The following is a 27211-nucleotide window of genomic DNA, read 5'->3' on the forward strand; positions in this document are numbered from 1 at the left end:
CTGAGATACACGTAAGTTAATCCGGTTGTTATTACATTAAAATATAATGTGTGCTTACGAAACTTTTAACAAAAAAAAAATGCCTAAATATTTCTACATATAATCGCAGTGTAAATAATTTTAATGGATAATTGTTTACTAATATGACCAAAGACTATAAAAAAAATGCCTATTTTTTTTTTTTTTTTTTTTTTTATTTTATTATCAATAAAAATACAAGTTACAGAATTTATGTTCCATTAGCATTTAGAAACCACGTAGGTTTATATTAATACTAAATACATTAAAATTATTTAGATTGTATTAAAACCATGCAAGAAGTATCGTTTTAATTTACACTTGATGTTGCTAATAGTAATATTATCTCGTACATCGGTGGGTAGTTCATTAATAAATCGAGGAACCAGGTAGTCAGCCGTACGCTCACCATAACAGTTATTTACGCGAGCGCTATTGGTACAAAGTTGCTTCCGTGCGACCGCCCTCGTATATACAGCATGATTAATTTCGTTCCAATATTTATTGTTAAAAAAGTTTTCCTTAAGAAATGTGTATTTAAATTGTAGATGTACAGGTAAAATATTGCAATGTCGAAAAAGACCAGTATCATCGTCATAATACTGCATCTTAATTTTGGGAGATACAATAGTTCTTAAAATTCTACGTTGAAGTTTAAAAATATCATTTAAATATGTTTTATAAGTGCGGCCATAACTTGACAACCCATATTGAACATAAGATTCGACCAATGAATTATACAGCATCAGTTTTACTTTAAAGGGAATTCGGTGTCTAAGGATGACTATATTAGCTAAAAATTGTCTTAATTTGTTACAAATTTTTTCGATGTGTTTACTCCAATTAAACTTACTATCTATAGTTAAGCCAAGATATGTTTGGCTGTCCTTGACCGTTATAGCGGGGCAGCTGCAAAAGTTCCTTTCATTAGTTATATGTAGACACTTGTGGTTGTGAGCAATGATAGGTTTATATAGAGGACGAAATTTTAAATAGGGTGATTTTATGATCAAAAGTTGTGTTTTAATTGGATTTAATACCAATCCGGCATCATGACACCATTCAAGAAGGACATTGACATCAGATTGTAGAAGGTCTCGTGCTTTTTGAATATTTTTGTCAGACAATACTAGACACGTATCATCTGCAAATTGGTAACATGAACTGTGTTTCAAGATATTATGCATATTATTAACATAAGACAAAAAATGTAGCGGACCTAATACAGATCCTTGTGCCGTACCTTCAGTTACTGGTACATGATCACTGTATACATCATCTATTTTAACGGTGAATTTACGATTTTGTAAATAGTTCTTGCACCAGTTGAGTAAAGGCCCACGTACACCAGACTCATCAAGTTTAGTAATTATTTGTGCATGTTTTAGGGTATCAAAAGCACGGGAAAAGTCTATGAATAAAGCCAACACGTATTGTTTTTTATTGAGATGTTCATTAATCTCATCTGTAAATTTAGATAACAGCTGACTAGTACTTTTACCCGATTGAAAACCAAATTGATTTTGGTAAATTACATCTTGCTTACGATAAAATTTATGAATTTGTTCGCAAACATATTTTTCAACTATTTTGTCTATTGTAGAAAGTAAGGTAATGGGACGATAGTCTAAATAATTATTTCTTAACCCTTTCTTAAATACCGGTCTAACACAACCAATCTTTAGTTCATCGGGATATACGCCAGTTTTAACACTAGAATTTATGAGGTTAGCAATAGCTACCGATACCGCCTTACTAACTATTTTAATATCTGACACTTTAATGTTATCAAGACCTGGAGCTTTTCTATAGTCTAATTTATCGATAATTTTATTTATTTTTTCACTTGAAGCTTTTTGATAATAAATGCTGCAGTTAGTTTGTTTACTATAGCTTCCTGGATCTAAAAGTCTGACAGTACATTTCGGAGTGATATTCTTCACTGCATTATCAAAGTTAGTGGCAAAATTGATGGCGATATCTTTATTACTTAATCCTTGTGCATCGAATGCTCTAAGTATCGCTTCATCTATTGATAACGTTACACGGCCTAACATTCTGTTTAGGATTTCGTAAACTTTTTTTGTGTTTTTAAAGTTATTCTGTATTTGTTGAATATAAAAGGAATTTCTTTTTATTTCTATTATTTTATGTGCTTTATTACGAGTTTTATTATATTCTAATCTTATCTTAGGATCATTTAAGCTATTTTTCCAAGATCTAAATAATTTATCACGCTTTTGGCACAATTTTGTTACATTTTTGTCTATCCAAGGTAGTTTTAATCCTTTATTATTTTCTTGCCGAACAGCTTTCATAGAAGTTGCTACTTTATTAGCATTATTAAAAGAGCTATTAATGAATTTAAAGATTTTGTTAGGGCAGTACATATTTGAAGTTAGGAACCAGTTAACTTTTTTCAGTTCCTCGCAAAGAATATCATAATTTATAATTGGTTTAATAACGCGCTGTATATACTTGGGTTGGTTATAGTCGATGCACGCGAATACAATAGCGCGGTGATCGGCTAGTACGACATCTAGCACCGCAGAATACGGGTGCATGGTTGGAAACCGCGCAAAAATATGGTCAATACATGATTTGGTCATAACATTCATTCTTGTTTCGATTCTACTATAATCAGTTATTCCACACATTAAACCATGTTTACTAAGTGACTCTAAATATATATCTCTAAATGGTAAACTGGATTTGAGGTCTATGTTTGTATCACCAATTAAAAGAAGATTTTGTTTCGAATCAAACGACGTTAAGTGACTATCTAGTTCCTTCACAAAAATGTTTTTATTTGTAGATGGTGGCCTATAGACAGCACACACAACTACGTCATGTCTACAATCTATTTTTATAATACCTGACAAGCATTCAAATGTTTTTGTTTTGTGTTGTAATGCTGTAAACTTAATATAATTTTTGACATACAATATAATACCTCCTCCTCGTTTATTTATGCGTAAATTTGAATACATATTATAGCCAGGTATATTATATAAATGACAAATATTTTCTGAGATACCAGCCTCGGTAATAACAATAATATCCAAGGGAAATCGACTACTGTGAATTACTTGTAGCAATTTATAGTCATACTTCGTATATTTATGTGCATACTAGATATTTTTAATGAATTTTGACAAGGTATTTGTAGGAAGAAATCATTAATGGAGTTACAATTATATATTTCATTAATTTGTGTATCCATTTTTTTTTTCTTTAGTACTATTCACAATAAATATGTATTTATATTATTTTGTATGTAAAATACGTATGTGGATTTAAGTAATAACAATAACAATAAGAAGAAACAAAGGAAACTTTTAGAACAAGTGGGTAGGCAGGTAAATACGTAGTTTTATTAAACCTGAGATAGTTGATTGATGTCCTGTGATGAGCGAATATAATAGATTTTACTGTTGCTGTTTTTTCTTGCGCACACATTACCATCCTTACACCATATGAATTGAAATGACTTGCTAAGTTGTATTTTAGAGTTGTATAGAATACTCTTGACATGTTTTGTTAAAGCTTCTCTGATATAAATACGGTTTTCTGCTTTATCCTTGACCACATCTGGTATGACCTGTCCAACAGTAAGTCTCTTCTTCTTGCTAGCTTCTATCCAATGTTTACATACAGATTTTGTCTTCATTTCCATACGAATTACACAAGGTTTGTCCTTAGAACTAGGTAAACGTTGCGTTGATTGAATGTCATTCTCATCCAATTCCAATTTTACAACTACCCTGCTCAATACGTCCTTCAAGTCTCCTTGGGAAATATCTGGTATTCCTGCTATTTCCAAAGTTGTTGACAAGGATTTTTGTTCAAATGTATTGATTCCTTGTTCAAGAACTGTCACTCTCAGCTCCAAGTTTTTGTTTTTGTTTAATAAATCCTCATTTTTGTGTTCAAGATTTCTTATGATATTATCCTGCTTTTTTATTGACTGCTCCATAGATCATTTGGTCACTCAAAAACTCGAGGGACGATTGGAGGTTACTTACCTCTTCTCGAAGGCTTTTTTTGAGCTCTTTACTGATGTCCTGTACGAGTTTTCGTGTATCGATGGTGTGGGATGCAGTCGGGAAACCAAGCATAGACTCATCATCGTCCCCATCATCATCGGGTATCAAATATGATGACCTTCGAGATGCGTTTTTTAAACAATCCTCACAGCTCCATTCGATGCCAGTAGTATTTCGTAGCGTATTCAATTGTTTATTAGATAATTTAGCACACGCTGGATCAGCATGTACTACTTTATCACACCTGCTACACTCCAATCCAGGCATTTTTTTAGTAATATTCTTCTTGCACACATCACATTTCTTCAACACCATATTGAGGGTAGATATTAAAATATATTATCGGCAACGGTGCACAACCTTTCACTTCAATGTCACAACGACGATTTATTAATGCTTGTATGCGATAACTGTTAACAATTTCCAATTATTTATGTCTATTTAATTTTGTAATTATTTTTTTTATTATTTTCATTGATAAAATCTATATTATTATAAATACATAATAGATATGACAATCTCGTATATTATTTTCAGTCCTCTGTAAAAATAGATAATTTATTAAAAAAAAATGAGATTATTTTAGGATCTAACTAGAGTATATTATAGACGTCGCAACACTACGGCTTGAATGTTTTATTTTTTTTTTTGCTTGTGTCTTCATCATCACAGCCATCATCAGTCCACTGCTGAACATAGGCCTCGCCTATAGACAGCCATTGCCTGTGTATATGTTATTATAATTTTATTATTATCAACATTAACTTTTTTTTTTTATTACATTAAATAGTGATGTTACAATTCCTTATCCAATCGATTGTACCTAATATTATCGATTTATCGAGTAATCATATTAGTGTTTCGTGGTCAGTGACTATATCTATGTAAACTGAGAAAATTGATCACTTTGTTTTTCTTTTAATGTTTAAAGCGAACTTTTTACGTAGTTATTTATTTATTTATTACATCCACTGGATGAGCTTTACATATTATACGTTATACAATAACATATATATACACAAAAATATAAACAAAAAATAATACAAAAATATATGAAACAAAAAAATATATATATATATATATGGATATATATATATATATATATATATATATATATATATATATATATATATATATATATATATATATATATATATGTTCCTCATCATTAACAGCCATTAACTGTTCACTGCTAAATATAGGCGTCCCTCATAAGGCGGGTTTAAGGTCAGTGGTAGCTACACTTGGTAAACGGGTTTGCAACTGCAGTTAGTCTTTGATAATATTTTAATAAGGACGCTGCTGCCCACACATCGACTATTACACCTCTCTTACGACACCCACGAGAAAGGAAGGGATGGCCCATTCTATACTGGGACTACACAGCACCTTGGGGGAAGGGATTGTTGGTAATGGGGAGGTTAGTCCTCATTGCTATCAATATTGCGATTCGTCATTAATTTCAATTAAAGAGAGTTTCTGTAATAATTCCAGCAAAACTAGGTTACCTTTTAATTTCTCAATATGAAAATAAATATGAAATTGACGGTTTCCATGCTATCATTCGTAAGAAAGTTGCGTTTATAGTGAAAAGAATGCGGGGGAGTGACAACACCATCCTTAAAATTATAGCTCAGTATGTCCATGCATCTGTGATGAAGCATTTCGTCAGGTCGATGCCTAAAATACAACATAACCATATATTTAATAATGGGGTCTAGCTGAACCATTGCTATTAATATACCCTACCAGGTCGACCTCCACGCGGTTCCCCTGGAAACCATCGTAACTAATTTATCGATGAATTCGTCACGATGGGCTGAACTGACCTGCCTATTCATCTTCACCAATCATCTCTCACTGGTGCCCCGATAGCACAGGCGGGGTCATCATTCCATTATCATCCATTAAAATACACAGCACCTTCCTATAAGATATATACCTTCTTATAAGATATTATTTCAAATTTTAATAACTACTTTTTATAAATCTATTTTGATATTCTTATAAAAATAAAATATATTTTGTTTTGCCGTTTGTAGGCTGTCATTTTGAACCGCAGTCTGGTTTCCACATTCATCTAGTTGTCCCATTGTGTATTTATTTTATAATACATTCTATACGTTTCTATATGTTTTCATCATTCCAACTCCCAGTCACTCACTCTATTATACGTAGTGTTTCACGTCGAAAAGAATACGGGCTGCTTTATCTCGATCACGCGGGAAATGTTCCAGCTAGTTACAGCTACAGATATGTAGGTACAGCTAATTTGATCTCCGGGCTACGGATGGTGGGAATCATCCAAAGCCCCCGAGAGACAGGAGATCCGGGAGTCGGTGCGCTGCGTATTCCCGGCGCACCACTCGGAGAGGCCCCGTCAAGGGGGCAGCGGTGACGCGGACGACTGCAAATCACGAGCCCTCGTCATCGGCACACAGCGCTGGGAGGAATACCGAGGTGTTTTTTAGTGGGTAAAAATCCCACAGTACCCATCGCCATCCCGCTGGCGGTGGGTCTCTTTCTGAAGATTTTCCCCTCGATAAAAAAGAAAAAAAATAATAATTGCACAGCTAATTTAAAATTATGTAATTCGATTTTCTTATCGATTTCATAGCTATGTTGTAAGTACTAACTACTATTTTTATTGTTACCTTTACTGGTACTATCATTATCATATAAATAATTGACTGAATTTTTTTTTATTTTAAGAGCCGATTTTACTGAATGTTTTCTTTTTCTTTTAACAGGTAAAAAAAATGCGCGATGTTCTTACTCTAAAAAAAAATCGCAAGCTATTACATAAAAACATTGTTTTTATGGAAAATCGCGGAAACTGATAAGAAATATTGGGAAAATAAATTAGGCGTTCTTTTCAAAACTATGGTCGAAGAACTATATAAAGCTATAGAAAGGAAAAATATACCATATTATTGGAATCAACAACACAATTTGATTTCTGACTTAAAGGACTCATATAGGATTGAATATTTGATGAAAATTAGAAATGTGCTCGAGGGTATAGAATCAAACGATATAGACAGAATATTGGCTGGGTTGTTGACAAATGACGAATTAAAAAAATTTAAGCAATTAGATCTTTACACGAAGAAGAGCACACCTGCGATTAATAGAAATAATCGCAGTCAAGACACCTCTGACATAGAAATGATAAAAGCTTTGCTTAATCAAATGGAAGTGGTTGCTAAAAAAGTTGATAAAATTAACACCCAACTAAATACGTTACAATTAAACGAAGAATTAAAAGAAGAGTGTCAAGATGTTGTTCAGAGTTACGAGAAAATTTCTAAAGAGATTAAGAAGAAAAGCTTTTTGGAGAGAATAGCTGACAATATCCATAATAATGTACATGCCAGGGGTGGATTAGAGAATTTTACTGACCAATTTATGGACCTAGTTGATTAATCAAATGATAAGGTTCGTAATAATTGCCCACGATAAAAAGTATATATTAATGCTTTAAAATTAAATATCCATATTAAAACTTGCATATTTACATCCTATAACACTTAAATAATAAAGTTAACAAACGCACAACCAGAAAACGAGTTTATGCCAGTTTAAAACTTATCATGCAGCTTGTAACACTATTAAAATCCACATATCTCAAAATTGAAAACCAAATTAAATAAATGTAATATACCAATAAAAAATAATAATAAAAACAAGAAAAAAGAAAGAAAGAAAATTATTTATTTAGCGCATATCAATAACAATTATAACTAAAACATAAATAAACTTAAACAAAAAGGAAATACAAAAATAAACTTACACCTAATTAGAAAGAATGTAACCAGAACGGTCCACCGCTCAGCTAAGTGTTTAGGCATTCATACATAATGCCTAAACGCTGATACTTCTTGCATTCGAAAATAAAAAAGTAATAGTCAATATAACTCAAAATGGAACTTAAAAAGTATTTTCAAATATTGGTTTTATTGTTTGTGATTCTATCAAAATTTCAGATGATTGTTCTGTTAAGGATTAGAGATGAAACTATAAGATCCTGAATTGAATAATTCATTGAATTACCAATTGATAGTATGTAAACATAATATTTATTTTGGTGTACATGTCTTATACCACAGTAAATGCTTATATTTACTACTAAATACGAAGAACATTTGGTATAAATGTGATTTTTTTTTTCTATCTTTTATTTATTTTTAGAATACAATAATTATTATAAGTATAAAACAGAAATGTAATAATTAATAATTTCTCCTATATTTCATTGTAAAATTGAATGCTCATAGGTAGCTATGAAAATCTTTTTCGAAACAACAAAATCATTCTTGTCTTTATGCTTGAGGTTGTTACTCGTAGTTCCGCCCTACGCTGCATTTGCCCATTTGGATCTTTCTTCTCCATTATTACCGATAGTAGGTACTTTTTTAATGGATGATTATGGAATGGTATTCCCACCTGCGCTATCGGTATACAATTTGCGGGGCGCCAGTCAGGCGTGATAGGTTAGTATGCAAGCAGATCAGTTGGCCCATCATCGTGACGAATTTACAAAAAAATTACCACAATAGTTTCCAGAACTGCATGGACGTCGATCTGATGAATTATCTGAAAAACGGTCGATGCTGTGACAAAACATCCAAGGAACTAGTTAATCTCAGTGCATTTACCTATAAAATAACACCTTATTTATTGCCGCATGATAACCGGTTCACGATATACATATAATAATTACTAACTCTGACGTAATTGCGCTGTGTGTTCCCGGCATAGAATAGGCCACCCCTTTCTTTTTAAAGGAGCAAATCCTCGAACAGAGCCCACTCCACAATGTTTGCTTGTATTGTATGTATTGATTGTAATGATCGAATTCAAAAAAGCAAACACCATGCAAAGAATTTATATACCGTCATAATATTTTGTTATCGCCATTTTGTGTGTACGAATAATGTAATATGTATATGTCTTATTAGCCCAAACAACTTTGTAAATTATCAAAGTAATTTTTTATAAGTAGTTTGTAAATTTCGTTTCGGTGATTTTAATTTTCTATTCATATTAATCATCATCGTATCAGCTGTTATCTGTCCAAAACTGAACATAGGGCTCCCCCATAGACTCCCATATAAGGAACGAGATCGTCTCTCATGGCAGGTGAGTTGGCAATCGCAGTTTGACTTTTAGTGATGTTTTAAGAGGGACACTGTTGCCCCTCGCTCGATCATTAAGTTCCCTTAGTCGCCTCTTACGACACCCACGGGAAAGGAAGTGTTGGCCCATTCTATTCCGGGATCACACAGAAATTTTTTATTAGTCGATTTTAATAAATAATTTGCATTCTTAAATTGTTCTTTCCTTTTAACAGGTGAAAAAGCTACGCGAAGTTTTAAGACTGAAGGCGATAGCGAGTTACTACATTAAAACATTATTTTTGTGGAAAATTTATCAAAACCCCAAACAATATTGGGAGACAAAATTAAGTACAACATTCAAGGTCATGGTGGAAGAACTCTATAATGCTATACGCGTGAAAAATATTCCATATTTTTGGAACGCGGAACACAATCTAATCAGTGGATTGAAAGATACACTACAGAATGAATACTGTGAAAAATTAAAGAGAGTTCTCGATGGAATTGAATCGAACGATTTGGAAAAAGTTCTGGCCGGATTACTCACTGTAAATGAATTGAGAGAGTTTAAAACATTCGCATGTTACCAGGCCCAACCCAGTCCTGCAGTGAGCACTCAGTCTGTAGAAGTGAACCCTCCGAATGACAATAATGAACTATTAAGGATTTTGGTTAAGAAAATGGAGATTTTAACTAAACGAGTCGATGATTTAACCGAGAAAGTTGACTTGTTGAACCTAAAAACTGGTCTGCTATAAGGTGAATTTGTCGAATATTAGGTATCTTAAATTCTAATATATTTTTAAAGCATTTATACAAAAATACAAAACTTTTTGACAACTTTAAAGCAATTTCAGGCATCTATATTTTAGTAAAATAGGGTAGCAAATCTATTACAAATTGATAGGTCTTTTGAAATGGTAACTCAATTATACCTTCATAAAAAAAAAGGTTGTTTCTTCAGGGTCTGCAAAACGCGCGTATTGCAGGCATTTGTAAGCTACGGTAACCACTTACCATCAAGTGGGCCGTATGCTTTTTGCCAAAGGGAGAATTTGTACAAAAATAGTTTGCTTGGCCACCTCTGTCCCATTCGTGTTCCTACCGTAAAGCAGTTGTTTTTGCATGGCTGTGTTTTGGTTTAAATAGTGGGATATGCCAGTGAATTTACAGGGCTGTACCCTGGTTTTCAGCTCAAGTGAACTTGGTTTGAAAGTGATGGCGTCTCCCTGAAAATCATAATGAATTCATAAAGATAAACCGAGGTTTTTCTAAGAGATTACAGCATGGGATTCTTCAAAAAGGGGGACAAGAGATTTCTTCAGGGTCGGCAGTACGCGCGTATTACTCTTGGTATATAGTAATAATATAATATATATAGGTATATAGTAATAATAAAGACAATATGGACTCCATATCGTGACATATCTTTGGTATTTTTTTATGGTTTAGTTTTAAGTACTACAGTATAAAATACATAATTATTCTTAGATCATATAAATCTAGATAGTAGAACCTCTTACGCAAACAAAAAAAAACCCTAATTTTATTTTCAAAAATTTGTCTTTTTTATAATTTTGTAATTAACATCTTTTATCACGTATCAAATATTATACGTTTTGGCTTCTGTACTCACAACTGATTGGACATTTTAACTCTTTGTGTGAAGAAAAGATGCGTCAGACAATAATTACGATACGACATCATAACCTAAAAAGAACATATTTCTTACAAATGCTCATGGGCTGCGGTAGTCACTTACCATCAGGCGAGGTGCATGCTGGTTTGTTCCTATTTTAAATAATATTAATTCGACGTTTTTTTACACTACGCTCTATCTAGGTACATATGATCTATACTAGACATATTTACTGTTATTTTTAAATATTTTATTGAATTAAGTGTCACTATTATTGTAATCAAATAACCAGTGTTATTTATAAACATTGTTCGCTTGCGGATTGGTCACCGATTGTATTCAAATAGGATATTAAATTCAACTTGATAATTATAAAGTTGGTGCTATCTAGAGATAATTGTAATTTATGTCATGTTTTCAATCGATTCTTGGTTTAATTTGTTTGTTGTCAAACTTGTACACTACAAGAGGCAATATATTTGCAATATTGAGTAAATTAATACCATATTCCTAATTTCATACTACCCCCTTATTCATAAAAACAAGTGTAAAAAAAAAAACAGTTTAATAGATAAAATAGGTTTTTCCTTTTTTTTTTTTTGATGGGTGAAAATGCTATGGTAACTCCGCTTGCGCTAATGGGATACGCTGGCGGAGCACCAGTGAAGGGTGATAGATGAGATGAAAACAGGCCAGTTAGCCCATCATGATGAATTCATCAGGATTTAACCATGATAGTTTCCAAGAAGAACCGCGAGGAGGTCGACCTGGTTGGGTATATTGCTAGCAATGGGATTCTTAATCTTCATTACTAACAATCCCTTTCCCCCCGATAAAATAGGTTTATAAGAGTTTTTATGAATAAGGCATTAAAAAGGGCAATACCAGTCTGGCAACGCAATATGCGTGGTGTACTCGAAATCACAAGCTTAAAACTATTTCAAAGGAGTGTTCCACCAGAAAAACAAAAGTTTTTTAAGAAATATTTATTCAAAAATGTGAAACTCCTACGCGAACTTAACAGCTGGATGCATTTTTTTTTAAATTATATACATGTCATGTCATACATGACATGTATATAATTTTTAAGACAAATTATTAAGATAGATCAGTAAATTGCACATTTTTTTTCCTGTAAAATAATGTAATATATGATATTAATAGATATTATAGATTTTTTTTTATTAAAATAACTGATTTTGTCACAATTGAATTCGGTATATTTTTTTTTACTTATTTTTGACTTATTAATTTATGACTATTTATATAAGAAGTTATTCAAATATACTCGCTTTAAATTCTATATCCATACTACCTTAACATACTACATATAGTATTTTTTATAGGTTAAATATTTCGTTTAAATATAAAATTATACTATGCAAAATGTTATTTAAAATTATTTTTTTATTATATTATGAAAAAAAAAATAAACGTGTGCTTTTTAATTTGTGTTATCATTTATCTTATTTTATCTTCAAATAATAAATGCTTAATTTATGGTTTACTAGCTTTTACCCGCGACTTCGCTCGCGTGACCGGTATTTACTGACTGGAATAAAAAGCATCCTATATCCTTCTCTATCCCATATAATACGTGTGTACCAAAATTCATAGCGATTGGTTAAGCCGATAAGGCGCTATAAGGTAACAAACAAACAAACGTACTTTCACATTTGTAATATTTCATTGTTAAAAGTTTATTAAGTACACATATTTTAATGTAATAACTACCGGTTTAACTTATGTGTACATAATTTAGTCGAGAAAACTTGACTACGTTCTATCCTGGAGCTCGACTGCCATCTTTCTTATCTGTGATGGTACCGCGAACGCCTACAGGCCGCACCTATCGGGTAGAGGCGCCAATTCAGGCTTACGCTCGCGTCACAGCCACTCAAGACTAAGGGTCCCGAACGGTCCCAATACTAATCGAGGTTTCTCGACCAAATTACACGTCAGTTATTACGTCAAAATTTATAATATTATTAAGGATAAGGATTTTAATGAATAAAGATGGAATGATAGACCCGTTTGGCGGGCTATCATTCCATCATACTAATGGTGAACAGTGTCAATGTACCAGTTGTTGTTGAAGTTAGGTAAGTTTTTTTATACCACTGAGGTGGCAATCAAGCATACGGCCCACCTGATGGTAAGTGGTTACCGTAGTGGGGAAAGGGATTGTTAGTAATGGAGACTAAGAATCCCATTGCTAGCATAATACCCAACCAGGTCGACCTCCTCGCGGTTCTCCCTGGAAACTATCATGGTTAATTCCTGATGAATTCATCATGATGGGCTAACTGGCCTGTTTTCATTCTCATCTATCACCCTTCACTGGTATTCTGCCAGCGTATCCCATTAGCGCAGGCGGGGTTACCATACCATTTTCGCCCATAAAAAAAAAAAGTAGTTACCATAATAGGCTACGGTAACCACTTACCATAATGCCTTTTTTTAACAGCTTATAATGGCAAACAAGCTGACTGCCCACCTGATAGAAAGTGGTAACCGTCGCCTATAGACATGAGCAGTATCATGAGCATAACAGAGTATACTGTTTCACCCATGATACCCCTCATGCCTTGTCATTTCTGAGGACTCAGATGTTATTCTTCTGTACCCTGTAAATTCACTGCCATATTCCACCCTTCAAACCGAAACACAACCATGCAAACATAACTGCTTGACGGTAGAACCACAAATGGGACAGAGGTGCCCAAGCAATCGACTTTTGTACAGTCTCCCTCTGGTAACATAAAATGAAAAGGAAATTTTGGCAGTTTGTTAACGAAAACCGTCAGCTTGTTTGCCATTCTAAGTTGTATAAAAAAAAAAGTATAAAATTACAAACAAGCATCGATTTCGTATAATTTAATATTGGTTTTAAAATAATATTGTTTAACACATTGATAGCAGTCATGGATTTTACCGACACATCCCTTGTAATACCTGCATGTTACAATTCAAACATATCAGATAAGTATGACGTGGACACTAACATTTTGCTTTATACTGCGTTAAAATTAAACGTTATTGGCTGATATACTGAGGGCCTACCATGAAATGTTTTCCGAAATTTCGGAACCAAACGAAACACAAATTTGATGTTAAAATTACATAATACATGAAGTTTGGAAATTTTAAAAATGTTGAAATATTGTTCCTTTGGACTTTTATGATAGGGTGTATGACGAACGAAATGTTAAACTCCATTTATTGGTCCGATTTTGGTATAAACAAAAACACGAAATTGAGTCCGACATTTCGGAATTTCATTTCACGGTAGACCCGCTGAACTAGATACATAAATCGTAGCTTTGTATTAATTATACAAACAATTTGAGTATATTTGCGATACATTTAAATTAAAAAAAAAACCGACGAAGGTTCTACTTATAATAGACCAGGGGCTAACAACATAAAAACTAATATAATTCGATCAAGTTCAAATGAAAATAAAAATATTACCAAAACAAAAATCAAATTATTTCTGAATAAAAAAAATACATACGTACCTAATAGAAACATATATATAATGTACGCATTTAAAGGTGCTATTGACATAAAATTTGTAGAGACAACACTGATGACAGCTAGATTTTATTAGGCCCTTGAAAATCCCAATAATTTGTTTTTGTGATCGGGATGTGTGACAACATAAACATGGTTGGTTGGGGGGAAAGGGATTGTTAGTAATGGACTAAAAATCCTATTGCTAGCAATATACCCAACTAGGTCGACCTGCTCGCGGTTCCCCCTGGAAACTATCATGGTTAATGCCTGATGAATACATCATGATGGGCTAACTGGCCTGTTTTCATTCTCATCTATCACCCTTCACTGGTGCTCCGCCAGCGTATCCCGTTAGCGCAGGCGGGTTACCATACCATTTTCACCCATCAAAAAAAAACCTAAACACGGTTGCTAGCCCCTAGTCTACAATAGAAATCTTATATTAATCACCTCCATCATCGAACAGAATGATCAAAAATAAATATTGAAACGCACTCATTGTGCCCATCTTGAGACACCTTTTGTAAAATACAAACACAACGTGCATCCGAAGCGGTTTTTTTTTATCAATTACGTACACATCTAGTGACTTTTCCTATATTTGACAAATTGTTAATATGCGTGAGTCTAATTTTACAGGAAAATATTAACGTACTATTAGAGCTTTTTTTTTTTAATTTATTTCTATATCTATAATAAGTGTACAAACTATACAGCAATAAACAAAGGATAAAGCTAAATTAGTCTCACGCAATATATTATTAACTTAATTTAGCTAACAATATGAGATATATTTATATTATAGCCTGAGATCTCGCCGCTCATTTCTGCATGTATAAAACTTTTTAATGAAACTTGGTTTAATTAAATGAAAGATGAGCTAAAATATAATATAATACACAATTGCCTACTATCCAGCCGCAATTTAGATTATCAGGTGGCAATCCTTACTTGCGGTCGTTTTTATATAGGCAACCCTATGTTGTAGTATAGAAAAAAAAAATAAACATACATTTAGCGTTTTATTAAAAAGCATGAGTTTAGCAAATTTTAGCAGGCAACCCAGATGCATTGTATTTAACTCAACTTTCATTTAAAACAAGGTTTATTAAAAAGTTTTATACCTGCAGAAGTCAACGAGGGGAACTTGGGCTATTATAATTTAACGCTAATTTTATTAAGTAATCTAAATAGTCTAACGTAATACGTACAATATACAAAAAAATAGGGAGATTAAACGAAACGTTAACTTTATGACCGGGTCTTGGTTTGGAGAAAAACAAAATTTTTGATATGTCATATTTAATTCCGTTTAATCGCCACTACATTTTGAATACATGCGTACAATTTGGAATGTGGCAACATTTTTTCAATACGCAAGTTATTCTCTATAAAAATGTACTTCCATCGAAAAACAACCTAATGGAGATTGCAGAAGGAATATTTTTAGCAAACAAGACGATGCCTTTTCTCTCTCTCTCTCTTACAATTTAAAGTAGAAAGTGACATCATTCAATATTTTTTTTCACAGTCAGTATCCCCATTTAATTTTATACTTTTTTATTTTTACGGCGGGAGAAAAATAATAGATTCTACCACAGAGTAACTAATATAAGATAAACTATTACATTGTTTATCCTATTCTGTGATACTAGTAACCTTAGACCAAGGAATTTGAGTTTAAAATACAATTATCTATTACTCTTCAAACATACTTATTAACAAGCTGTCTACTAGGCATTGGACAGTATCGATACCGCACTAATATCTATATATTGGGTTTTCCTGGACATTGATGATAATAAAAGGTCATCCAATCATCATCCAATGGGTTCTTAATGTCGATATTATATATTGGATAACCGATAACAAAATCCGTTATTGAGTATACTCGTATACTATATACATATGCAGTTCCAGTATATAGATTTAGTAACTATATACGCTTTGCCCAATCCTACTGTTTTCTACATACTATAATAGACAGATTGTAGGTACCACACTAAATGCTCACCATATTCAGTTTTATACTCAATTACCTACATTTTGTATTTAAACTACATACAAAAAGCTAGGTAATAAAACAGGTATGTACAGACACATTATTTTATTTAATAATAATGAATAATAATAAAAATGTTAATATAAGCTAGTTATATGGACAGAAAATAATTGAAATATAAGAAAATATCAAGCATACGGCCCACCTGGTGGTAAGTGGTTACCGTAGTGGGGAAAGGGATTGTTAGTAATGGAGACTGAGAATCCCATTGCTAGCAATATACCCAACCAGGTCGACCTCCCCGCGGTTCCCCTTGGAAACTATCATGGTTAATTCCTGATGAAAATAGTATATGATTCCATGTGATAATTATAGAAAAAAAAAATTTGCTCCATTTGTAATTGAAAGTGAATGTGCGTTTTTCTTCCCGCCATAAAAAATATATTTCATTCATTATCATTCAAAATCAATATAAGCATATATTGGCACCGTTTCACATATTAGGTAGAACGATTTGAAAAAAATATGCCACACCCATTGCAGTGCATTAACCCAAGCTAAATTTGTTTATAACGGCCCACTCGAGACACTTCCCATATAATCACATAAACAAAATGATTTATTGACAAATCTCATCAAACTAAATGTTTCAACAACAACAAACTTCAATTTTTAATTAATAACTACCGTACCCTTCCGATAACATAATCATTATACTACCAGACAATACGTAACTTTTTGATAAAAAACGAATCATTAAAATCTGTTGACTATACTTGAGAGAACACAGCGACGTCGTGACTCTTGTTTATTTCTTTCTTTATTTAAAAAGTTTTATTGTCTATACAATAAAAAAATAAAATAAGAATCTTATAAGGAACGTTTATGGTTCTAATACCAGAAAATAACAGAAGACAACGGCTGTATAGGCTTAGTCCTTTCGCCTTCCCTATTCATAGGTAAAACAGAATCTTAAAAAAAGTATGGTTCGCACAAGATACGCTTCGAATTGCGATTGTCATCTGTGAACTTGGTTATGTGATTACGCGAAACAGCATCTCTGTTAAGGCTATAATTCAATTGGAACAACATTACTTAACACTCGCGAAGTTAGGCGTAGCTCAGTCAACTATACATCACAATTAGGGCGGTACTGCGTTACATTATTAAAAAAAAAAAAAAGTTTATAGCCCGTCAGATTCATGCATAGAGTTGAGCAGCGGCACTCGAATGAGGATTTAAATTTAGAACACTGCACAACACTACGCATTTGCGCCAACTCACTTCACTGCACTAGATATGTCAACTCAATTCTTCAAAATGTGTTGACAAGCACCGAGAGAATTCGGAAAGCGTTGAGAGAAATCCTAAACGCTTGTGGTGTTACATGAATACTTTGTCATTTTATTTAATGCAAATTTAAACTCCGTGAATATATTTTTTTTTTCTAAATTTTATTTTACTTGCCGCAAAATTATGACAGTCGGCTGTATTGACAGCAAACATAAACAAACGAATTTTCAAGTACATAGTACCCATATCTAATAAAAAAAAAATTAATATTACTATTTACCAATATTTGTAACGTTTGATTACCCTGAACACGCCTTAAGATGGTCGCGGGGCGTGGTTGGTGTGGCGGGGAGGGAAGGAGCGCTTGTCTGTATAAATATTCCTTTGTCACCCCACAGGAGTACCATACATGAAAATGACGTCATTTGACAATTTATATATATATATTTTTTAAACGTCAAATAATTCTAATTTGTAAGCTGAGCGCTTATAAACACCTCAATCGAGGAATAATTTGCTATTGAATGTCACATACCTACAAATTAAAGGCTTAACATAGAAACCGAATACATTTATTGAGCGTTAAAGTAACATGGTTAGACCCTTATTTTGTATAGACTGGATTTAATGACAAAATTAGACATAGGATTAGATTAGGTAGCTATACTTATATACATATAATATTTATATAAAAATGACAAATCAACGGAAACTACAAGCCTAATTAATAAAATTTCCGTTAATTAGTAACATAAATATACCCATAGACAATTCTAATAAGAAACGCAGTACGCCATATTATCTGTGGAACTGAACACTACGCCCCACTCGCTGTTTAAGTGCGCGCGCATCAATCGTTTCAACAAGACGAATACATACACAACAATTTATATTTATACATACATGGTCTTTTCAATAACATACCGTTTACAGCTTGTAAACGTTCACACTTATAACATGCGAAATTATTACAAATTTTCATCAAATTGTAAACATGTTAAGCCAGTGAGCAGTTCTCTTAATTTGCAAATACATATTAAATTTTTACACAACAATGTGTAAAACTTTTCATATTGTCGATAAAATACTTTTACACATGTGTAAAACTGTTATAGTATGGATAATAATTATGTTTTACACATCAAATGTGTAAACCTGTCAACAACCAACAGTTTTATAGATAAAACATGTAAAACGTAGATGTTTCTTTATGTGTAAACAAGTATAAAAACAGTTTTACACATCCAATGTGTAAATTCGTCAACAGTACCGACAAATTAGTTTTACAGATCAAACATATAAAAATATACATCAAAATGTGTATTTGTCAATATGTTATTATTATTTCAGCCGTTAGCTGTCCACTGTTGGACATAAGCCTTCCTCATAAGGGGAGTTTTGCTATTAGTTACCACTCTTGGCAGGCGGGTTGGCAATCGCAGTTAGGCTTTTAGAGATGTTTAAAGATGGACTCTACTGTCTATCCCTCGCTCACAACATTTGTCTATATATACAATATATTTTTTTTTTATACATAATAGCAAACAAGCCATTGACCTACCTGATGGAAAATGTACACATAGTACTTAATGTAAAAGTGTTACATAAAATATTATGTGTAAAATAATTTACGTTACTTTTACACATATGATATGTAAAAACTGTTTTACATTTCATATGTGTAAAATAATTTACGTGACTTTTACACATATGACATGTAAAAACTGTTTTACATTTCATATGTGTAAAAAATTTTATACACTCAATATCATGTGGAAAACTATTCTATCGACAATCTATCGAAGCATTTGTAAATTAGCAGAATCATAAATGACGTCACATAATTTCCTCGAGACAGCAAAACGCAAATATTACAAAATTATAGATATAATATTTACAATATACATATATCTATAATTTGAAGTGAGTATGTAGTTACAGGACTATTGAAACGACCGACGCGTGTACACATGCGGCCGCCGTCTGTACCGAGCAGCCCGCCGGTGCGTTTAGCGCGCACTGCCAGACTTACTGTGTTGGATTAGCCACTGTAAGGTGATGTCTATGTTGTCTTTCTCTTTGCACGAGATAGAGTAACAGCAGATCTCCCGGTCTTGGATAGCTGAAAGGTTCCTGGAAAGAAAATATGCGACGTTAAAATATAGCGATACCTAACAGTAGCTAGTTAACTTGGCATTTAAAACGAGGCTTCAGGTGTTGTGTTGGTTGCTTAGTGTTTTAAACAGAACTGTTTATACTACTCTTTCCAAACTATATTTTTTTATATTACTATAGTGGTATAACTAAGCATATGGCCCGTCTGATGGTAAACAGGCATACCATAGCTTATGGATACTTGTAACACCAAGGATATTATGCGCGCCTTGCTGACCCATAATAAAGCTTAACATGCCCTTTTTAAAGAACCCCATGCTGTAGTTTTAAGGAAACCCTCTGCAAGAAGATCATTCCGCAACCAATGTTCGAGGGAGGAGGCACCTCTGAAACCGCACTGTGTGTTATTATTTCCCTTTACCATAGACATACTATTACTGATAAGGATATCAGTGAAGGAAAAAAAATATAAAAATAAAAATTCTTTTAACTTTTCTTTTTCAATTCTTAAAATAGAAACATACAAGAAATTTCTTGAGCCACGTAACACCAAGCTTAGATAAAATAAAATACAACACACATACATATATACCAATATACATGTATATACCAATATATGTATGTACACTTTAAACAACCATGTGTGGTACCAAGAAATACCATGCCATACTATACAAATCCTCTGCCTTGAAATCTATGTAAGTACTAACATTCTTTCGATGAGCCCGTGCTCGTCTAACGCGTGCGGCAGGTCGCGCTTGTTGCCCAGCACGAGCACCGGTATGCCGGTCAGCTGCTGCTTCTCCAGCAGGCTGTGCAGCTCGTTGCGGGACGCCTCGATCTTATCTTGATCGGCCGCGTCCACCATGTATCTACATATAACACACAATTTTTCGAAAACACTGTACGCTAGTAATGGTGGCCAAATTCAGCAAAAAACAAATTATGTAACTAAATGTTTGTTCATTTTTTTGTTAACTCCTATTTTTGTTGCTTTGTGTACAGCGCCTTGTATCTATATTGTTGCTACTTGTGAAAACCTATTAGTGGCTTATTTTATTATCCTAAAACTGTATCTATTTGCTGTAGTGTAGCCCTGGTTTTCCTATGAATAAATAAATAAATACATATACTTCATTACTGCATCTCATTCATGTTAACACGTTTTAGTATATCAATCTTGTCTTATGTCTTGCATGTATACAATTAACTATGTACATTTTTTATTGTTATCTATTGTTTTTTAAATAAAATAAATAAAGAAATTACATATGTTTCTTTTCTCAATAATTAAGATTATATTGAACAAAAAAAAACCGTTTCAATTGTGGTAAAACCAATTATTTTGAAAATTTAACTACTGAATTGATTTTGATTGGGACCAGTCTCTAAGTGGAAGGAGACTTTGTACAAAAGTCGATTGCTTGGGTACCTCTGTCCCATTCGTGTTTCTATCGTGAAGCAGTTGTGTTTGCATGGCTGTGTTTCGGTTTAAAGGGTGGGATATGGCGTGAATTTACAGGGTACAGAGGAATACAGAGGGTTGCCATTCCTGAGGACTCAGGAATGGCAACGCATGAGAGGTATCATGAACGAAACAGTATACTCTGTTATGTCCATGGTACTGCTCATGTCTTTAGGTGACGGTTACCACTTTCCTTCAGGTGGGCCGTCAGCTTGTTTGCCATTCTAAGTTATATAAAGAAAAGTGGCAACGGTCACTAAAGACATGACCAGCGCTATGGATATCACAAAATATACACACTGTATTGGCTAATATTTTGGTGTGGTCCAGCCATAGAATAGGCCACCCGTTCCTTTCCCGTGGATGTCGTAAGAGGCGACCAAAGGAACTTAACGGTCGAGGGACAGGCAGCAGCGTCCCTCTTAAAGCATCTCTAAAGCCTAATTACGGTTGCCAATCCGCCTGCCAATTATGGAAACTACTGGCAAAACCCCCCAAGAGGGAGGCTGATATGATGATAATTGTCTAATATATCTTTTGCTATCTTTTACCCGCGACTTCGTCCACGTAACCGGGATGTTTCGAAGTCTAGATCCTTCTCTGTGTCATTTAGCACGTGTTTACCAAAATTCATAGCCATTGGTTACACAGTTAAGGCGCTGTAAGCTCACAAACAAACTCACTTTCATACTTTTATTTTAGTAAGGAAAGGATTTTATAATTCATTCTATCCTTGTGCTATCAATGTTCATGTCTGCAAAAAGAGAATTCCTTCGAAAGTATTTTACAAATCGTTAGTGCGACAGCGCTGTTACGGTCAAATGTAGAAAATGATATGGCTAAATAACTAAAAGAAAAATTTAAAAAAAAGCTCCCAATATAAGTTTGCATGTTGCATATAAGCATGCAAAAGACTTGCACTTACACAATAGCATTGACACCTCGGCAATACCTCTCCCACATAGAACGGAACCTCGGCTGACCACCGATGTCCCAAACCTGGAATTTTGTATCACACGATTAATTTTAACCCTTCGCGTTGTTTACACATATTTTAAATACACAATCGGGACTTAATGCGATAGATTTTTTTTTACAAGTAAATAGTACCTATATACTGCTACTTTATTGCCGACGTTTCGACGTGGATAACACTAAGTCGTGGTCACGGCAGGACTGAAGTGAGCGGCGTTTTTCATCACGTTAAATCCCGATAGTGTATTTAAAAAATATATGACATGTGTATTTTGTATTTTAAGCATTGTATAAGAATTCTTTAACATGTAATTTTATTGTCCAAATAGAAATAGTACCAGAGGGAAACTGCACAAAAGTCGTCTGCTTGGGTACCTCTATCCCATTCGTGTTTCTGCTGTGAAGCAGTTGTGTTTGCATGACTATGTTTCGGTCTGAAGGGTGGGATATGACAATGAAATTACAGGTACAGAATTATAACATCTTAGTCCTCAGCAATGGCAACGCATGGGGGTATCATGGGCGATAATAATTAAAAGCTCTTGTACCTTTATAAGATTTAGAAAATCTTATTATTTACCTACGTGGTGATGAGCGTCATATAAAAATTTTATATACAAAATTTAATCAATCAATTTTCACACTAAAATATTCTGTGTGAATGAGTCATTGTGAAAGTAGAAGTATCAAATAATGACAATGTAAATATGTATTTACAAATAATAATAATTCATCAACGTTACAGTAATGTATGCCAACTGTAAACATAGCGGAGTTGATTAAGAACTAATTACTTATCTATCAAGAAGCTATAATTGTATTTATTTAGACTATTATTTATTTATAAATAAATAAATTTTACAATAATCACAATCCAAAGGTAAGACAATCGATGAATGATAAGAACAATACAACAATAGAAAGTGACATATAAAAAAAATTAAGTTAATAAAAGAGGTCCACATTGTGGACGCGGTCCTACCTTGATTGTGACATTTCCTTTGGTGATTTTGCGCATGTTGAAGCCAACAGTGGGGATCATATCTTCACTGAACTGACCAGACTGGAACAAACAAACATTATATGTTATTCCATTTTAATTGTTAGGCATACACAACAGATTACAATCAATAAAATAAAATAACATTAAAAAACATTTATAGAAAAACAATTTGAACTAGATCGAGATCCAATTGTATATATTCAACTAATTTTACCTTACACAATATTCATATAATTCTGGCGCTAACCACGTTGACCTACTTTCGAAATATGGAAATTTATTTACTTTATAACATTTACAAGAACAAAGATTTTTATTCTCTCTGTCTAACTCAAAAGGAACTGGCGTAAAAATAGGGCAGAGATTACGTCGTTAGTACCAACTGAAATCGATGTATAAAAACGATGACACTGTCCAGTATAACATTTTAGTTTGAACATTTGAATTTACTGGGTACAGAGGATAACACCTGAGTCCTCAGGAATGGCAACGCATGAGGGGTATCATGGGCGAAACATTCTTATATCTGCCAGCCCTTAAGACAATTTTTCTTTTTAACATGCAACATAGCAATGCCTCTGAATACCCCACCAGGGATTACAGTTTTTAAACAATTGACACATTATAAAGACACTACTGTATTAATACTCCTAATAGTAAATTCCCTAAGAATAATGTGAAATGTTTGGAAATTCCTTTTACGCCACTTGTGGCAGAGACAACATTATTGTATTATTTTTATTTTTCTCAAACAAGCTTTGTATGAATGTATGAGTAATCATAAAGAACTGATAATATTGACACAAACAATCGCCTTATTATTAAAGGATATGTATTAACATATTTTTGTACAGATAAGATAAATGTCAATGAACCAATCCATAAATACTGTTAATATTTCAATATTATCTTAGAAATATAATAAAAGTGTAACAAGATATCTGTACATGAGAGATATTTAAAAAAAAAACATTAGAGGTCTTAATAAGACTTCATTAATTTTCATTTAAGAGTTTCCTCTTGTCAGTGCAACCAATCCATGCATCTTCCTCCAGCCAGCTCTATCTCAGGCCATATCCCTTATCTCCCTATACGACATGACGCCTAGACGAAATAAGACTTATAGAGACCAAAATAATAAATTTCAGAAATCTTGTCTGCCTGTCTGTAGGTTTGTTCCGGCATCACACAGAAACTACTGCACCAAATTGAATGCAGTTTCCACAGTTGTGTTCCTAAAGGTCTAACTTAAAATCTGGTGTATGTTTTATTGAGATAGCAATCTAAAAATTATCTATGTAATTAGTTTTCCTTTCTTAAACCAGGCAAAAAATTCTAATTGAAAATATATATATTTCAATATTATCAATGTTACCTAATAGTAATACTATTAGTAATGGTAATAGTACAATATATTCCCAAAGAGGGTTGATGTCAAGCAGGCAGCCGGTCGTAAAACTATGAGTCAAATCTTTTTACAAAAAGATTTGACTTGAATATATATATATATATATATATATATATATATATATTACAGTTTTTATAGTATATATTACAATATAGATAAAAAACATATTATGCTGACCCCAAATAAATTGGAATAAGGGTAGGAAGACAATGAATAGTATAATATGTAGCACAATACATATACATACTTTCACTTGTTTAACAAAGAAATGGTAGGAAGGAATCCCTAATTTTTTTTATATGCACAATGGCCTAAATGAGAGGCTATGCGTGGAAAAGAGAGTCCAATTTACATTTACATTATGTCCTCTCTTTTAACTTCATAATATTTTGCTAATCATGAATAGAAAGCATCAAAAATGGTTTCAATTAATAAAAGTATAATTGAACTGTATTATTGCATCATTATATAAAAACTGATCATTGTCATTACGCAAATGTGAAAACGATTCATGACTTAACATAGATATAAATTTGATTATGTATTGACTGTAATTCAGCTGTACGTTTTCCAAAAAAAATAAATAAATAAAATTAAAAAATAAGCTCATGTCTGTAGTCCCTGATAACATTTATTGATTGTTAACATTATGGTGAAACCAATTATTATGTCCATATTTAGTCTGGTAAAAGTAGAAACTACCATAGCAATTAGCACTATATTTTTATAAATTTATATATTATTTTGATCTTATAAATTAATAAACACATACAGTCTACAAATTATGACTTATATTTTATAAGAAATCAGAGACCTACCACAAAACTACCACTAAAAAACCAAAACCCAGCTAACTTAGAAAAGTTATATTACCTAAATTGTTTGCTATAATGGCAAAAAATCTGACCATCCAGATAAAGGAAAGTAATTATGAATATGAAAAGTGTTATGAAAGTATTAGTAACCCAACCGGGCTTTGCATGGGTAGATAGATAGAAGATCTCTCATTAAATAAATTACAACGCATATTTTCTGCTGATATTTTAATTTACTTTTTCTTTTTTTTAAGTGAACGGATTTTTAAAATCAATTAAGTTTTTTTTTTAGTGTCTCCATTAAACAAAAAAATATATTTAGTTTTATAATATTAGATTATAATAAACATTACTCATTATAATAATACACAGAATAAGAAGAATGGATGCAAGCAAAATTATTGCTATTCCCGAACACTAGGTAGTAACACCTTCATACATAACATATCAAGTAAATTCACTGCAATATCCCACCCATCATCCCAAAACACATCTGTGCAAGAATATATTCAATACATCAATACATCATGTATTGAAACTCATCTATGGATGATGTTCTCATATAGAAAAATTGTCTTATTCATTTTATAATCAAATTTATAAGAAAAAAGCTTGTAAATGCACTAGAAAAGTTGTCAAATATCACCATAACAATTATATGTATATAACAATGCATAAAAGGGGATAAAATATGAGAATTCAAATTATATAAAGATAGAGAAATCTTTAAAAAAATAGTTCTCTTTGTCCATGAAAACTAACTAGGGTGAAAATAGATAGATAAAAATACAGATTTGAGCACTGAAATAGATTAAAAGTTATTTATTATAATCATACCTACTGAAAATATGAATACCTACATCATTTTAGCTCACTGTTCAATGAAACATTGGCCATTTAACATATTCCATTGAACATTCATTATCACAAAAAACAATTAAAACTTCATAATACAATTGTTGAGTCATCATCATTTCATGATTTAAACTACATACAATAGTCATTAGACAAAATGCTAAAGTAACTTCAAATATTTCAAAATTAACATATCATTAGACGTAAGATATTTTTAATTTCTTTTTAAAATACACAACAAAGTGCGTCATTTTGTTACAATGAAAGTGAGTAATGCGGGCACAAAAACAAAATGCAGACCTAAGAATGGTACATAAAATATACTAATCCCAATTTGCCGATCGATGAAATGAGTCGACCAATATATTTGTATTAACAGGCGTATTGTGTCCATGTATATCATATAACACTGGAATACATAACAATACGGATACAACGATAAATATTGTTTTAGACAATACTAACAGCAATGACGTTAACAAAAGTTGTCTTTCCCGAATACTGCAATCCCACCAACGTAAGTTCCATCTCCTCCTTCCAAAACAAGCTTTTGAACCAATCAAGGATACGATTGATCAAAGCTAACATTTTTAACGATTATTCACTGCAATTTTTAAGAGAAAATGTAAATTAATAAACGCCTCTCCGAAAAACTGCTGAGAATTTGACATCTGGCAGAGCTTCTGGCTCTTGTCAAATATGTCAGTTGCGTTTTGCTTTTGCTTATGGGGGTACGGTTGCCTTCATGAAATAAAAAATATAATCGATATATAAATAAATTAAAATATGTTTGCTAATATTAAACAACACTGCTATTATTATAAATTACAGCAAATTATAGTTATTGTAAAATATTTACATAACACATAATTATTATGCTGTACGTACTCTTTTGAATATGATTTAACTAAACGTAATTTTTATTTCTTTTAATTGAA

The 27211-nt window shown here is 32.6% G+C and overlaps 1 protein-coding gene across 1 annotated transcript; it reads right to left on the reverse strand.

The window, feature by feature from the left end:
* Positions 1 to 11674: 11674 nt before the first annotated feature.
* LOC113511709 (ADP-ribosylation factor-like protein 8) lies at positions 11675 to 26960 on the reverse strand. The gene is made up of 5 exons (XM_026895409.3): positions 26739 to 26960; positions 23175 to 23255; positions 22143 to 22216; positions 20463 to 20624; positions 11675 to 19770 (listed from the first exon to the last, which is right to left on the reverse strand). Exons 1-5 carry the CDS (start codon positions 26859 to 26861, stop codon positions 19647 to 19649), a joined length of 564 nt encoding a protein of 187 aa, XP_026751210.1. The 5' UTR covers positions 26862 to 26960; the 3' UTR covers positions 11675 to 19646.
* Positions 26961 to 27211: the final 251 nt, after the last annotated feature.

Source organism: Galleria mellonella, unplaced genomic scaffold (assembly GCF_026898425.1).
Source record: "Galleria mellonella isolate WM207_F2 unplaced genomic scaffold, CSIRO_AGI_GalMel_v1 utg117, whole genome shotgun sequence".
NCBI classification, from domain to species: Eukaryota; Metazoa; Arthropoda; class Insecta; order Lepidoptera; family Pyralidae; genus Galleria; species Galleria mellonella.